Here is a 14,919-nt window from a genome sequence, read left to right on the forward strand (position 1 = left end):
AATGTAATCCGTCTCTTTCAAACGGGTGTTTCGTGGAAAAAAGACCGTCAGCACTTTGACGAAGCGGAACCCTTCTTTCCTGACTCGATTTTCTCGTCGGAATTATTTTCATACCAGATCTGCTGTGTAGCTCCTAAAATAGTGGCAAGCGGATGAAAATCTGACCAAATATAATCAGTATTTAGGGCTATTTTTTGTTCACCTATGCCACTAAAAGATCAGTCAAATTCCACCGCCATGAAGCCGGCAGTGGACGAGATGTTTCCCGAAGGAGCTGGACCCTACGTGGACCTGGACGAGGTGTGTTAGCTGACAAGCTAATTCATTATAGCAACGCTATAGTTAGCACCGGATGTCTGTCTTTATTTTTATTTTTTTATTTAAAAAAAAAAAAAAAAAGGGCCATTTGACTTGGCTTAAAACGACAGAAAACCATAGATGACACAGAAATACAGTACATATTGCAATGCAATAATGCAGCAACCTGACATGAAACAGTGAAAGGAAGCACTTACTGTGTTAATTATGTCTCTTATTATGAATGTGATTTACTTGAGGAATGCACAATAGGTTGCCTGAGCAATTTGTTAGCTGTGGTTTTGGTGGAATAATATCTTGTTTTTAAAATTTTATTTAAAAAGGAACTTTTTGTTTAAAGGTACAGCGTGTAAATTGTAGCCACATATATTATTGATGTATATTAACACATTTTCCGTTTTATTTGGCTTCTTAAATGTTAATATTTTCTGGTTTCTTTGCTCCATATAACAAATGAATCTTTAAAACTGAATAAGTTTGCTTTGTGGACAAAACAAAGCATTTGAGAACATCAACATTTTCTTTTTCTGACATTTTATGGATCAAACGGTTACTAGATCAATTGAGAAAATAATAGACAGATTCATCGATTTTGAAAATAATCATTTTTTGTAGCCTAAAATTAAGCTCTCCGGCAGGAACTCCACACTAGTACTAATTCTAATGCTAATCTGACATAATTATGCCACACTAAAGAGCATAATTAATGGAAATTTAATCAAATGGCTGCCAAAATGTGTCTCAGATTACCATTTTAGTATTAAATATTGTCCTAACCGACACACATCATGTTCTACTAGACTGACAGATATTACACAGTAATCATTTTAAATGTTATTCAAATGAAAATGAGAATAATTATGTAAAAATGACCATTCCCTCTGGTATCTCACAATTGCAAATTCATCCATCCATCCATCCATCCATCCATTTTCTACCGCTTTATCCTCCACATCAGTCAAAAATAATCGCAATTAGATATTTATTCAGAATTGTGGAGGTGCAGGAACACCTATTTTCTCCATTCTCCTGAATGGAGAAAACAAACACTGTACTCAAGTTAAAGTCATTTATATTACATTATATTGTGGTAAAAGTTAACATAAAAAAATATTTAATTAGTTTAAATAGAAAAATATCTACTGGAACAAGTGTGATCACATAATCCACACATTTAATATTATACCATGAAAACACTGGTGATGCTGCCCTGCTTGTTTCTGACTTTTCCTGGTTAAACGTGCCTCTGAGCTGCATGTTTGTTCTCTCGCAGGCTGGGGGAAGCACAGGACTGCTGATGGACCTTGCTGCCAATGAAAAGGCAGTACATGCTGATTTCTTCAATGGTAAATGGCTTTTTTCTTTACACACCCGCCATGCTTTATCCTAGCATCTACATGGACACGCTGCTGGCACAGCCATCAGGAGCAACGTGAAGTTAAGTGGGAAACGTCGGCATGAAATGAGCCCTTGACCTTCACAACTCATTTTACCTCTACCACCGTGCTAACACAACATTTATGTTATTTATGATTACTGATATTCATTTGGGTTTTCATTTGTGGATGAGTTTTGATCTAAATGTTAAATGAGCATCATCTTTTTTAATTCAGTAATTCAGGGAGACTAAATGAGAGCATGTCCTTTATAGATATATGAATTTAATGTTAAAGTTATTATCCTCCATCAGGAGGCAAAACATAACCACCTCCTATTCTCCAGAGACCCACACACAAACAAGCCCACATATAGTACTAATAGTACTATATAGTACTTGGACAGTCACACAGTTTTTCCTCTGGATCTGTGTTTTAGCATATTTAATTTGAAATTAGAGTATGTGGATGCAATATCAAAGTGCCAAGAGTCGGCTATCTAATTTGAACAAATGTGTGAAATATAGCCCTGGAGACACTTAGTGTCAACCTTGGATACTTGTTACTAATGTTAAATGTCCTCAGAGTTGGATTTTTGGCAACAGCAGACACCTTTCATACAATTCTCACAGAATCAGAATCATCTCAGATTTCTTTATTGATTTTTCTTTTTTCTTTGAAAAGTGTTGATTAAATTTTGTATCCTCAGACAGAGCCTCGCAGCACTTTTGAGCTGTAATGATCCTCTTCTTGTAATACAAGTGTCAATGCAAGTTATTCATAGTCCGCCGTGCTGTCTGTCATCGTCAAATAGGAAATTGTCAGTCAGGGCGGATTCAATCTTTTAACACATAATGTTTTTCACCCTTCGGCGTCAGTATACTGCTGCTTCAACAGCAGGAATCTTCTTTACTGGGCCCCAAACATTCCTTGCAACAGGCCCCCCTTTTACAAACTGTGGTTTATAATGTAGTGTGATCTCTGTCTGGAGGCGCTGCTACATCAAACAGCCTTAACTTCTTGCCATATGCAACACAGATTCCACACAGCCTTCTCAGCGGGCGCTCAGTGGTAGTAGCGCTTTCTATGAGGCTCATTTAGGGTGTCAGCCTTTATTCTGCCCTCTGATAGAAAAGTGTGCCACTGAACTGTATTAAGGCTCATTGTAAGCGGCTCCTGATCCCACAGCCTACATTTGTGAAAGGATTTTAACATTACCAGTCTACTGGTTAGTCACAAAAATCAAACTGCTGTGACAGTTTTTGCTCACATGTGTTATCCCATGCTCCCATATCCAGCCAAAATGTGGTAAAAATGAATTTACTTTGTTATTTCTATTTTTTGATTATGAGAGGGATTTGAAACAGCAGCATTCTTTAACGGCACTTTTCTAGTTTTCAACTTTTTTTGCTTATCCATTAGTGACAGTACATGATGCTTTTTTTGGTACTTGCAAACTGAGTCGTTACTAAAATGTGACGTCAACAGACTGCCGGCCACTGATTGGTCAGAGAGTGTCGTCACTGGAAGAGTCACTAGTGTTACGGCTGATACAGGAATCAAACCGAACAATGCCAAACTGTAGACCAGTAAAAAAATACTTAAAACACACGTTCATCTCCAACATTTAGTAAGGGCATTACTAAATTCTCAGTATTTAACAGAGAAGTCTGGTGTTTTTAGCGACATCACTTCAGAAATCCAGCGATGGTGAGCCGAATCACAACCTAATCATTTTAATTGACTGATTCTAATGATTCTGTACACTGAAAATAACCACTTTGGAAAAGGGTTAGGGGTAATCCTTAACCCTGATACTAGTAGAGTTGAGTAGTACTCAACTGTATAATGGAAAAGCGCTGTAAGAGTGAAATAATCACTGGCATAAGTTTCTTTCTTTAAAGCCTTTATCATAAAATTATATTTAAATAAAACTACCTATATTACATCTTTGTTACATAGAAACTCTGGTCCTCATGAAACACAATCTAATAACTGGCTAGTCCTTCAGGTTACATGTGAAAAGTGCTGCAATATATTTGAATTTTCAGCGAAATCGTGAATTCTCTTGTATCATTTTAGGCATTTACTCAATGCCTGTCCACACAAAACCTGCTACTCTTTTATGTTCTATGTGGGGACTCACTTTTTAAAGATGGCAAACTATCGTGACCCGGATCGCAATATCTTGTCAGATTGCAAAATGTACAGCCGAAAAATGAAGGCCAAGTGGAAGTGGAATTGGGGTTGTAACCAGGGGGTCACAGCTACAAATCCTTGGACAGGTCTAGGGCTGGAGTGCCCCTGAGCAAGGTACCCAACCCCCACTGTTCACAGGCATTGCTGCACACTGCTCCTGCACTCGCTCTGTGTGTGTGTGTTCACTCCTGGTGTGTCAAAAGGATGGATTAAATGCAGAGGTCAAATTCACGATCACTAATTAGGGTGTGCATATAAGGAAGGAATTCTAATTCTACTTTGGTTGATTGCTGAGTTTTAAACAAAGGTTAAATCAAAAGACTCTACTCTATACATAGCTGATGAAATAACACTTTCCACACACAGCAGATATGTAAACTGATTGAATACATGACCAGATAACGTATCGAGAAACTGCACTTCAAGGCAAAAACAACAGACACAGCTCATATTTGAAGGCACTCCCTCCTCCATTGTCTCAGTGTAAAAAAAGGCTTTAATTAGCCTCAAAATATTGTGTTCCATCATGTGTTGTTTTGTCTTGTCTCATGTGTTTTTGTGTGTTTGATGACATGTTTGAAAACAGCACTTTGTGCACTAACAGGACCGGCCGACGACGCACAGTTAGAGCAAATTCCTATGCGCAGGAATGTAGACTGATTGCAGACTATTCAATACCAACATTTATTCATACTGGTCAGTTACACACAACGTTTACTTGAAGTATAACTGCTACTTGTGCAAGCTGTGCACTCTACACAAATGTGTGTGTGTGTGTGTGTGTGTGTGTGTGTTTGTGAGTTTAGTGGACTCTTGCTCCTGGTAGATCCTAAAACAGAGGTCTGCAAACTTTACTATTAAAAGAGGCCCCTCTCCCAGCAAATGAAATTCATCTGGAGCTGCAAAAGCTATTTGATCCTTTAAATGAACATAACACAGCAGGGTATAATGTTTGTATATATAGTTTTCTGGCTTCTCCCTCTCTAAGGGTCACCACAGAGGATGATCCTTCCTGACACAACCCACCCATACATCAGCTATGGTCCCGTTTTATCGTTTCACTGTACATTAAGGAACAATAGTTTGTTAAAGCGATAGGAATTGTTGATATTTTGTTGTTGGCATTTCAAGCAAAAATATGCTGTTTGAATATCCAATGGGATTTTTCAATGAATATTCTAATATTCTAAACTGCAGTGCATGAGCACTAGTTAAAGTAATGCAGGGTTCACAGCATATTGGGCTAATGCCTCCACACTAGTGGATAATTGGCCAGTTTTCAGTCCCGATCTGACCCTTCCAACAATCGTGGGTGCCTCCAATGTTAGAGGCTGCTTTGAACAGATTATCTGGCCAAGTGATCCTGTAGAGTGAGGGATTAACAGACATCGAGTGGGGCGTGAGCAGGACCCTGCGATAACCAGAACATCGCGCACACACACAACAGCTGTTAACTGACGACGCTGACAGTATGCCTTGTTTTTCATTTGTATTGAGAAGTCACGTTAAGTCACGCAAGTTTATGTGAGATCGCAAATCCCTGGAATCTCCTCCGCGTGTGTCCTGCGTTTTGACCGGATTGTCTAGTCTGTGCTTTCTCAGGATTAAAAACAGTTACAAACTTCTTTGTGTCTGTGGTCTCCCAACTTTATAAAATTGAGTCAGATTTGAAAATCCTCTTGTGTGGGGCAGGGCTAAGAGGAGCAGCTACAACAAGGTGCTCTTAAATGCCATCACATATGCAAACAGTGTTTTATTTACGTAATTGATTAATAATCAATGAACCAATCGTTGCAGTATTAAACAAAAGCGTACTTGAAAGAAGGTGCTGCAGATGGATTGAGTATACTGCACTACAGGGCAGACATTTAAGTAAATATTTGTCCTCCTATTTACTTAAAATAAATAAATAATCAAAGTTGAGCGTGGTTTACCTGCAGCGGAGGATGTGGCGCGTATTATCAAGCATGTTCATACAGTTCTCCTGCTGACCTCTGACCTCACAAACTGGCAGGAACCCCAGGAAGGTCAGTCTGCAGACTCCTCACCAAGTGCATTCCCAGATCCATTTATTTTTTATCACCCTGCGCCTCCGACGCGCCACTTTATGAGAAAATGCCTGGCTTTGCAGAAACGTAAGAAATGCAGCTTCAGTGTTGTCGTCCAGCTGTTATGTCACTTCGGCGTAATAACTGTGTTTTTATTTTCCTCCCACAGATTTTGAAGATCTGTTCGATGACGAGGACATACAGTGAAAGATTAACTTGTCTGCAGAGCGGTGATGGATGATATCCACACGACTCCGTGGCACATTTTTCTGTGGAAAGCAAACCAGACATTTACCGACTAATAACATACAATTTCCTTTCATAGTTGTCCTAGTTTCAAGCGCTTTGTTTTAAAGCATCCTTAAAAAGTCGTCCGAGGCTCCAGATGTTGTGAAATTCTCAAGAGCCCAAGGATTCTTTCATATGTGGTATGTCAAAATTATGAGCTTGTATCTCGCTCATGTCTTTGACTGCTTCTCAACTGGATTGTAGGTTCCTGTGTGCGCGAGAACACCTGTTCAGAGGCGTAATTATACATATGATGGGCAAAGGCTCCATATGCTGCCGCCCTTTAGCGCACTGCAGATGGTATCTGTGAAGTGATGGTCTGCTGAGATTGTTTACAATATTTGAACGACACTGCGTGACAGTCACATCCTGTATGTTCTCCGTGTTTGCTCGTATAACAATGTTTCCTGTTACATCTTGAATTTGTACATATGTCTACATTGTATTTTTGTGATGGGAGTGACACCGGTCAAAACTCAATAAATAGCACTTTATATTATACTTTGTCTAGTGTCTCAAAAACACTTCTTTGTTATTTAGGTCTTTAACATGCTCAGAAAAAATTGGGAAATGTTATTATTTTGGCGTCAGGACAGATCATGGAGGATAAAGTGGTAGAAAATGAATGGATGTAAGCCATTCTTAGTTGATCTCATCATCCAAAGCTCTAAAAAGGTTTTGTTTTAACTTCCTCGTGCAGATTTTAGTTTTCTGCCAGAGGAAAAGAAACAACTTAATTGTGATCACTTGTTCCCTGCTTGCACAGCTCTACACTGAGTTGATGATAACGAAGTTTAAAAAGACGATTGAATTGTTTTATTAGAGCCACGTTTCATAGGCAGTTGTTTCCCTGAGCCTTCAGCATCAGGCATAAACTGCACTCACTACACAAAAGAGAAAAGTGTTTCAAATGGGAAAACTATTTACCTCGCACATGTTGGCGTCCACAGATATCAACCCTCAGGTAAACACGAGATTACATCACCTCCATCTAAACGGACCGCTTCAAGAAATGATTTCCATACAGAACATGGATGAGAGAAGCCGAGCTTTTGCGTTGCAACATATAGTATTTGTCATTCTCAGTTTGTCTCTCAGGTAGATTTGATCAAATGCGGCGCCTAAGTTATTTACCGTGATGTGAGACTCCCTTGATATCAGCGCCAATGAAAATGCTGATCTGAAGGTTAATAATATTCCCAGGTTTGGAAAAGAGCACATAGTGGTTTTGTAGCAGAAGTTGGAGATAAGTTACCTCTAAAGAGTGCAAAACTGAGAAATATGTTATCGTCACATGTCCATTAGTATGACCGAGTATTAGAGCCATGCTGAAGAAAAAAAAACACCTTTTTCCGAATTTTACGAGAATAAAGCCAAATCTCAGATGATCAGCTGCAGCCTGCGACAAGACCATGTGAAGCTATACTTTGGTTTAGGCTTCACAAATAAGGGGGGCACTTAATCATTTGGCACACCAGCAACCACATTAGCATCAGTATTAGTGCTTTGAAAAGATTGTGCAATAAACGGAGGCAATCGACTCACATCCCGCCTCACATCACCCAAAAACGTGTTCTCCTTTGATATAAATATTCTGCTGAAATAAGTGATTTTAAACATGAAATAAAAATTGCAAGATGAAGATTGTGACCATGTCACCGCCCCACTTATTCCTGAAGCATTAAATGACAGGCGTCATAGTCCTCGCCATCATCTATAGAAAACTAAAGCATGAGGCAGGAAGTGATGAGAAGCAGATGATGCATGAGGCCGAATTATTACATTTAGTTTTTAATCTAAATAGAGACAATAAGGATAGAAATTAATATAGTATATTTATACTGTTCTACTTGAGGGATTTCCAGCCGATGGTATTCAATTCAATCCAATTTTATTTTATTTGTATAGCGCTGAATCACAACATACATTATCTCAAGGCTCTGCACACAACATTCAATTCACACAATGAGCAAACACTAGAGGCATCAGTGGAGAGAAAAAAAACAACAAGAAAAAATGGGGGACAAAGGAAAGGTGGGGGAGAGAAAGGACAAGAGGGAGGTGAGTTATATGCTGTATTATACTGCACTGCAGACACTGTAAAGTTCAAGATAGTAAGTGAAGTCTATCCCATGTTTTCCTTTCCTTTCCCATCCCATCCTCTCCTTTCCTATCCTATCCTATCATTTCCTTTCCTTTCCTAACAAATTATAGTTAGATGAAGGGTAGATAGGGTGATATCTTGTCAGCTAGGGGTTATTGATAAACAGTTGATACGTCTACTGTATCCTTTAAGGAAAACTACACTTAAAACCAAATCATTCAATAATCATTCAATTTGGTTCAATTCTAAAACTTTTATACAAGAATTAAGTAACCTCCATCTTAAAGGTTTCTCTCAGTGAAAAGGTTCACTTAATGAACTTGTATGTATATTCATACTCCATACTCTAAGTGACTCTATAAGTGACTCTATACAGTACACATGTGCAGTATGTTGCACTGGTGCAGACTGTCAGACTCTACAGGCTACGTGGCACCATCCAGCAGTGTTGGCGCGCTGCTCCTCACAGTTCTGGCTTCTACAGCAGCAGCAGCAGTTTGCTTCATTAGTGCCTTGCTGTATGTCGCCTTGTTCTAATGACCTCAGTCCCAACTTCCACGTCATGAGAAATAACCCTTTTATTTAGCAATAATCACTTTCTTAATTGTATGATTGGAAAATGCTCTTGATAAAATCAGATTGAAAGGTGTTAATGAAGTTGTTTTGCCCTCACACGGCTGAGCGACAGTAAAAGCGCAGCTGGTGTCACAGACCTCTGGCATGACGGCTCGCCCCCAGTTTATTAACGTTATCAAACATGCTGGTGCAACCGCTGCTTGGCTGTTTCGTCACGGAAGTGAAAGGAGTTGCGTTCCTGTAGTCCTGGAAGATTCTGCGCAGACATCTGTCAGTACACTGATGCAACGCAGCTAACGTTGCAGAGGTAGTTTTCTACTCTAAACATGAGAACATTAAAAAAAAAAAGTAAAAAACAAAATGTTACAGGCATTGTTTCTTTCCAGTGGGAGAGAAAGTTATTTACTTCTCTTTTTTTGATGCTCCATTCTGTTTATACATGATTTTTCTTGTGCATCATCAGAAAACTATGAATATCTTGCTCTGTTTTCTTTTCTTTTCGTTTTTTTTTTTTTATCCCTGCTACCTCTGCAGCAGCTGCATAATAAGAGGCCTCCTGTTGTGTGGATTTAACAGCTTCACACCCACTGAGCCATTTATGTAAATTTCGACAATCTGAAAATCAACTAGTGGCTTAGACACAGTGTCACCTCGCACGATGACCCCTTAAATTCCAAACCTGTGAGGAAAGAAACCTGGCGCTAAATAGCACCTTGTTAATGTTCCCTCACTGCGAGCGGCCGTGCTGCTCACCTCTCCTAATTACAGGACCCCTATTGGTTAGATGTATGGCAGCGCAGGAGCCAATCACTGAGGGCGTAACAGCACGCCAGAGCTGTACGACATGCCCTTTTGTTTTTAATGATCATGGGTGCTCTTTAAAAATGTTTCCCCGCTCGTCTGTCCTGTACAGGGGAGTGGAGAGGTAAACACTTTAGACTGCTTTAGAACACAGTGAGAGCTGCTGCATCCAGAGGTGATCTCAGGAGGCCACAACCCCAGCGCCTTTGCAGGTAAGGACACATGTAAATGCTGCATGTGCTAAAGTTTATGCTTTCATTTATTAGAGCGACGGTACATTTCTGCAACTTTCTGGATGAACTTTATGAAGACAATCTCTGAGTTTGAGCACAGCCACGGTCACACCCTTCCATATAGATAAGCTTATTTCAAGCTTTGATTGCTCCATCCATTCATTTGGAACTCTGTCACTAATCTCTTATTATTGTAACTTGTCCCCAATCCTCGCTATTGTCTTGATACCAGCGCCTTTAAAATAAAAGCTTTCACTTTGCTCTCTGTGAGTTGGCGTCCACAGAGAAACAGTTTTTGCTGAACGACACACACAAGAGTTGAATACAGTTCTGTTACACGGTCACTGAATATTGTTTTCCGTTCTTTTTTCCCCGTGCAGGAAGCGCATACAGCTGAAAATGGCACGAGTTCGACAACCCTCGCTGTCTCTGATCCACACAGGAATCCTCTTAGCCATTGTTCTGCTCCCAGGTGAGACTTCAATTACACACTTGAACCGACTTCAAATTTGTCTCATTTATCTCGGCCCCACTTGCAAAAGAGACTCTAATCTCCATGCGACCTGCAAGTGAAACAAAATAAATGAATAAAGTCCAACTTTGTCTGATCTTTGACAGAGGTGTACACAGTATTGGCAGACAATATCACTTCTGTTACTATTACTACCACTAGTTAAATACTGTATACACTATTATCTCTCTAATCTTTATTTACCAGGTAAAAGCAGCACACGCTATAATAAACATTAGATTAGATGTAGGAGACAGGTTACAAACAATCATTTTGGACAAAAACAGTAATGTAATGGTGCACAGTGTTAGCATGGCATTTAAGGTGCAGGAGTTGAGGTCACAGCAATACATTAAAAACACAGGCACTGTTCACTGGTGTCTCTCAAATGAGATGGAACGGAACGATCCAAGTGAAATCAGTTCAGACAGTTTCAGTGTGAGTCTGGAGAGTGTTCCGTGCACAGGGAGCGGCAAAGCTGAACGATTGTGTGTCATCTATTCAAAAGTCTCAATCACAATCAATTTGAATATTTTTTAATTACATTTTGCTGATTATGTCGCTATAATTTAGCACAAGACACTTAACCCTGAGCTGCTCCTGACGCCTGAACCTGCAGCGAGTGTGTGGTCAGGATTTGAAAGACCAGACTAGAAAATGACATTGCTGTACTTTCACTGAGTGCTTCCCCTGATTCCTTAGTCAAAAATACATTATGATGGATGGGCATGTACAAGAGGAATTTGCTTTTATGACTGTAGTGTTTTTTATACTGCCAATAAACTTCTGAAGGAAACCCCTCGGTGCAGCAGAATATACTCCACAGGGGGGGAAACAGAAATGGCCTCTTTACCATCTTCTGCTTTTACAGTGTATTGGTAATAAGTTTGTGTGAGCCCTCTCACTCTTTTGTAGTTTTACAGGTTAACTTTCAGGAGGCCCCCCATTAGTTGCATAAACTCCAGCAGCCTGTGTAGAGTGGGGAGGGAGTTACCTGGAGGAGGAGGAGGAGGGGGGGGGGTGTTTAATCTGCAGGATGCAGCCTGTGGCCGGGGCGCCAGGGCTCCAGCACCTGCCGCGTTTCACCCAGAGGCTTATTAGGCAGCTCAGCATTTTCCCTAATGTTGAAGGGAAAGCTCAACATCTGGTTCGCGTCAGCTAATGTCCCTGCTGCTGCTAATGTGGCTGCTGCCTGTGTTTTACAGAGTTCCTGGGGGCCGTGCCAGTGGAGCAGCACAAGGAGGAAGAAGGTGAGGACCAGTGACGTGGCATGTGCTGTAGGACACGCTGGCCTCTGAGATCATTCACGTCATGCACGTTAAAAAAAAAATCGACTTTATTCTTACAGATGGCAATCCTTATAATCTTATAATAAATGTTCCATTGAGATAGTCAGCTATTATTTAATATCTTCATGTAATAATAATAATAATAATGATGATGATGATGAAAAGTATAATAACTATAATAATAATAATAATAATACTAATAATAATAATAATGATGAAGGAAGCAGCAATGAAAAGAAGTACAGAGGAGGATGGTGATAATGATGCAATAATGATGAAGAAAACAGGAGAACATTTTACTGATATTTATTCTATCAAATCTACAAATATTCTGCAGAGATAATGAGAGTAACCGTTCATTTAAAGCAGTTTACTATGAACAGTGTGATATACGGTGTAAATGTAGCTGATCTTTGGAGATGGCTTGTGTCTGAAATATAAATATATAATACAATACACAATTCCAGTTTGTGTCCACACATTTTAAAATGGCACTTTCTTTCCCACCAGTGACTTCAGTGTCTGATGATGTGAAAGCTGACGCCATGGCCAACCTGAAGAGACTTGTTCGTAACAGAAGGAACGTCCCCGTCCTGGCTGTGCCACAGTTCAAACGCCTGCCTGACTTCTGGGGATGGTATAAGCACTTCATGGACTCCCACAACCAGGAGGGAGTAAGTGGAGTTTGATGAAATATCGTTTTATTTTAACAGTGGTGCTTTAATTTGCTTTTAAAAAGGAGCTTTTGTGGAGCAAATGGAAAAAAATTGCAACATGATATGAGATATATTTTTGATAGCTTCTTTTATTCCATGGCAATATTGTGTTGTAGCAGATGATGCCTCCATTAACATATGAATATGCCATTATGCTCTTAAAATAATAATATTGGGCTCTAATAGCAGTAAAAGCTCTTCTACAAAGGAATGATCTGAAAGTGATCATCTAGCAAAAGCTTCATTAGAACTCTTTTTTTTATTTTTAATTTGTGTTAAGAAGAGGAGATATGTTCATTTTTACCTCATTTACATCTTGTTCTTCAGGTTGAGGATCTTGATCGTCTGTACATGGCCTACCTGCAGAACAAGCACAGGTCAGAGGAGGGGCCGACCTTCAACCACTACCTCACACACCTCAGCGAAATCTACAAGACCTGCGCCGATTCTGATGACCCAGAATGCATTTCAGAGTCCACCAGTAAGCCTAAGGCTTCAATGGTGATGCCCTCCTCCATCAAGTCTGCTGCGGTCAGGCTGTGCAACCCCTATGTCGACCCCTACTGCCTCTTTCCCCTTGTCTCAAAGGGTGCAGCCCCAGAGCCTGTGCCAGCTGCATCCAAGGTTCCAGCTCCCGTCCTCACTCCCATGCTGCCAATGCCCCTGAAGAGCCCGACTGGCTTCTACCACTATGCCCCTGTCCTGGAGCCCTTCCTGGGCTCTGACCAGAGAGCAGAGCTGCTGAGGATCTGCAACCCAGAGGATGTGGAGTGTCTGCAGTACCATCTGAGGGCAGCGTATGGGTATCGCCCAGCTTCTGCTCCTGCTCCGTCCTATGCTGCCCTTAAATGTGACCCCAGGGACCCCTACTGCATGCCCCCCCTGGTCCAGAAGGCCCCAACTGGCTTCTACCACCTGATGTACCCCAGCTGTGACCCATCAGATCCTCTTTGTGTGTCCAACGTTGTTGCTCCTGCTCCCATTTCTGAGGAATCTCCTAAAGAGCAACATTGCAACCCTCTGTTTGACGCTGACTGCAACCCTCTGTCTGCTGCTAAGCTGTCAGGCCTCACCAAGCCTGTCCTGGAGTACACCCTCAAGGGTGCACCTGCTCCTCCACCTGCTCCTCTGTCCTGTGACCCTCGCTATGATCCATTCTGCATACTGGCAGTCGCCGCTGCTCTGCGCAAGCCCCCACCACAGATCCCCGCACACCAGGTCTGAATTACAAGACTAGTTTAAAATTTTGACTAGCCTAACGTAATCTTGCTTGTTGAATGATCCTTTTAACTGTCTCATTTTTTTTCCATTTGTTTATTAAATGATGTATTAAAAATAAAAATTGGTGTTTCATAATGTTTTCACTTGTTATCTCTGATCTGCTTTTCATCTGAACCCAAAACTCAAATCACCCCGTTCAATCAACCAGGTCCGCTACAAGCTCGGCATCCGTGGCAAGACCAGCGAGGGCCACGACTGCTATGTGCACTATGACAAAGACTGCACCCCGGTGAAATCTGGCTACGAGGCCAAGGCTGACATCAAGGCTCCCGTCAAGCCCTTCTGTCATCCGTTTGACCCCAACTGCGGTAAATTTGCTTCACCCTCCGGCATTGAGGCTTCAAATACTGGCAAGGGTGGTATAATCCTGCCTGACCCCGACTGCGACCCAGAGATGGACTACAATTGCCGTCTTCGACGTGCTGAGCCTGCTGCTGAAGAGAAAGCCGCTGACGAGCCTGCTAAGGAAGGACTGTCTGCAGTTCCACGATTTGAAGACTTCCTCAAGGGCGTCATGAATCAGTACAAGTAGATTTCAGTTATAGCATTTCAGCAGAATCAACAGTCTCTGCTAGATAGAAATGGGAAAAAAAAGGTGGTAAATTGGTAGTTTGCTGGACTTTATGGATCACACAACCTTCTGCAAGTCATCAGTTCAAATCAGTCACTCTCTTTCCCACAAAATCTGAAGGTTTTTAAATTTGTTCTCTCTCTATTTTAAGGGGAAACTCTTATAGATGGGCCAACTAAACCAAACATTATGTGAAACGTGTGGATTAAATACTTCATGTATTTATGTTTGTAGAAAAACATGTATAGATGTAGCTGTGTCTCCCTGTTGTACATTCTCTGTTTCTAGAGTTATTCTGAGTGTATTTAATGTTGTTTTCTTTCACTCCAAACATCACAATCATTCACCGGTTTAGTTTTTAATGAAGTTCTGAATAATAATAAAAAAAAAGATATGGAAAAAAAACTAAAAAGGATTTGAGATTTCTTTGTTGAGGTTTAACGAGTCACACAATGAACAGAGCACACCTGCTCGGCTTCCAAAAAGTACAAAGCGAATATGATACTCACAGTATTTCAGCACATCAGTGTCTTTAGTTAACATGCAACAATGGAATAGCTCATTATTTACACACAATCAACAAAGTCATAGTACATCACACTGAAATG

General features: G+C 40.7%; 2 protein-coding genes across 3 annotated transcripts; both read left to right on the forward strand.

Moving 5' to 3' along the window:
* The first annotated feature begins 108 nt into the window (after window positions 1-108).
* LOC131472194 (COP9 signalosome complex subunit 9) lies at window positions 109-6,730 on the forward strand. Of its 2 annotated transcripts, XM_058649107.1 has the most exons (4): window positions 109-300; window positions 1,592-1,664; window positions 5,908-6,028; window positions 6,111-6,730. In XM_058649107.1, exons 1-4 carry the CDS (start codon window positions 205-207, stop codon window positions 6,115-6,117), a joined length of 297 nt encoding a protein of 98 aa, XP_058505090.1. In that variant the 5' UTR covers window positions 109-204; the 3' UTR covers window positions 6,118-6,730. The 2 variants fall into 2 exon arrangements, with proteins under 2 accessions (XP_058505090.1, XP_058505094.1); XM_058649111.1 differs by lacking the exon at window positions 5,908-6,028.
* A 3,092-nt stretch (window positions 6,731-9,822) lies between these two features.
* Window positions 9,823-14,272, forward strand: and2 (actinodin2). The gene is made up of 6 exons (XM_058650130.1): window positions 9,823-9,922; window positions 10,324-10,415; window positions 11,660-11,704; window positions 12,254-12,417; window positions 12,787-13,677; window positions 13,889-14,272. The coding sequence occupies exons 2-6, from the start codon at window positions 10,343-10,345 to the stop codon at window positions 14,270-14,272; spliced, it is 1,557 nt and encodes a 518-aa protein (XP_058506113.1). The 5' UTR covers window positions 9,823-9,922; window positions 10,324-10,342.
* The last annotated feature ends 647 nt before the right edge of the window (window positions 14,273-14,919 follow it).

Source organism: Solea solea, chromosome 1 (genome assembly GCF_958295425.1).
Source record: "Solea solea chromosome 1, fSolSol10.1, whole genome shotgun sequence".
Classification (NCBI taxonomy): domain Eukaryota; kingdom Metazoa; phylum Chordata; class Actinopteri; order Pleuronectiformes; family Soleidae; genus Solea; species Solea solea.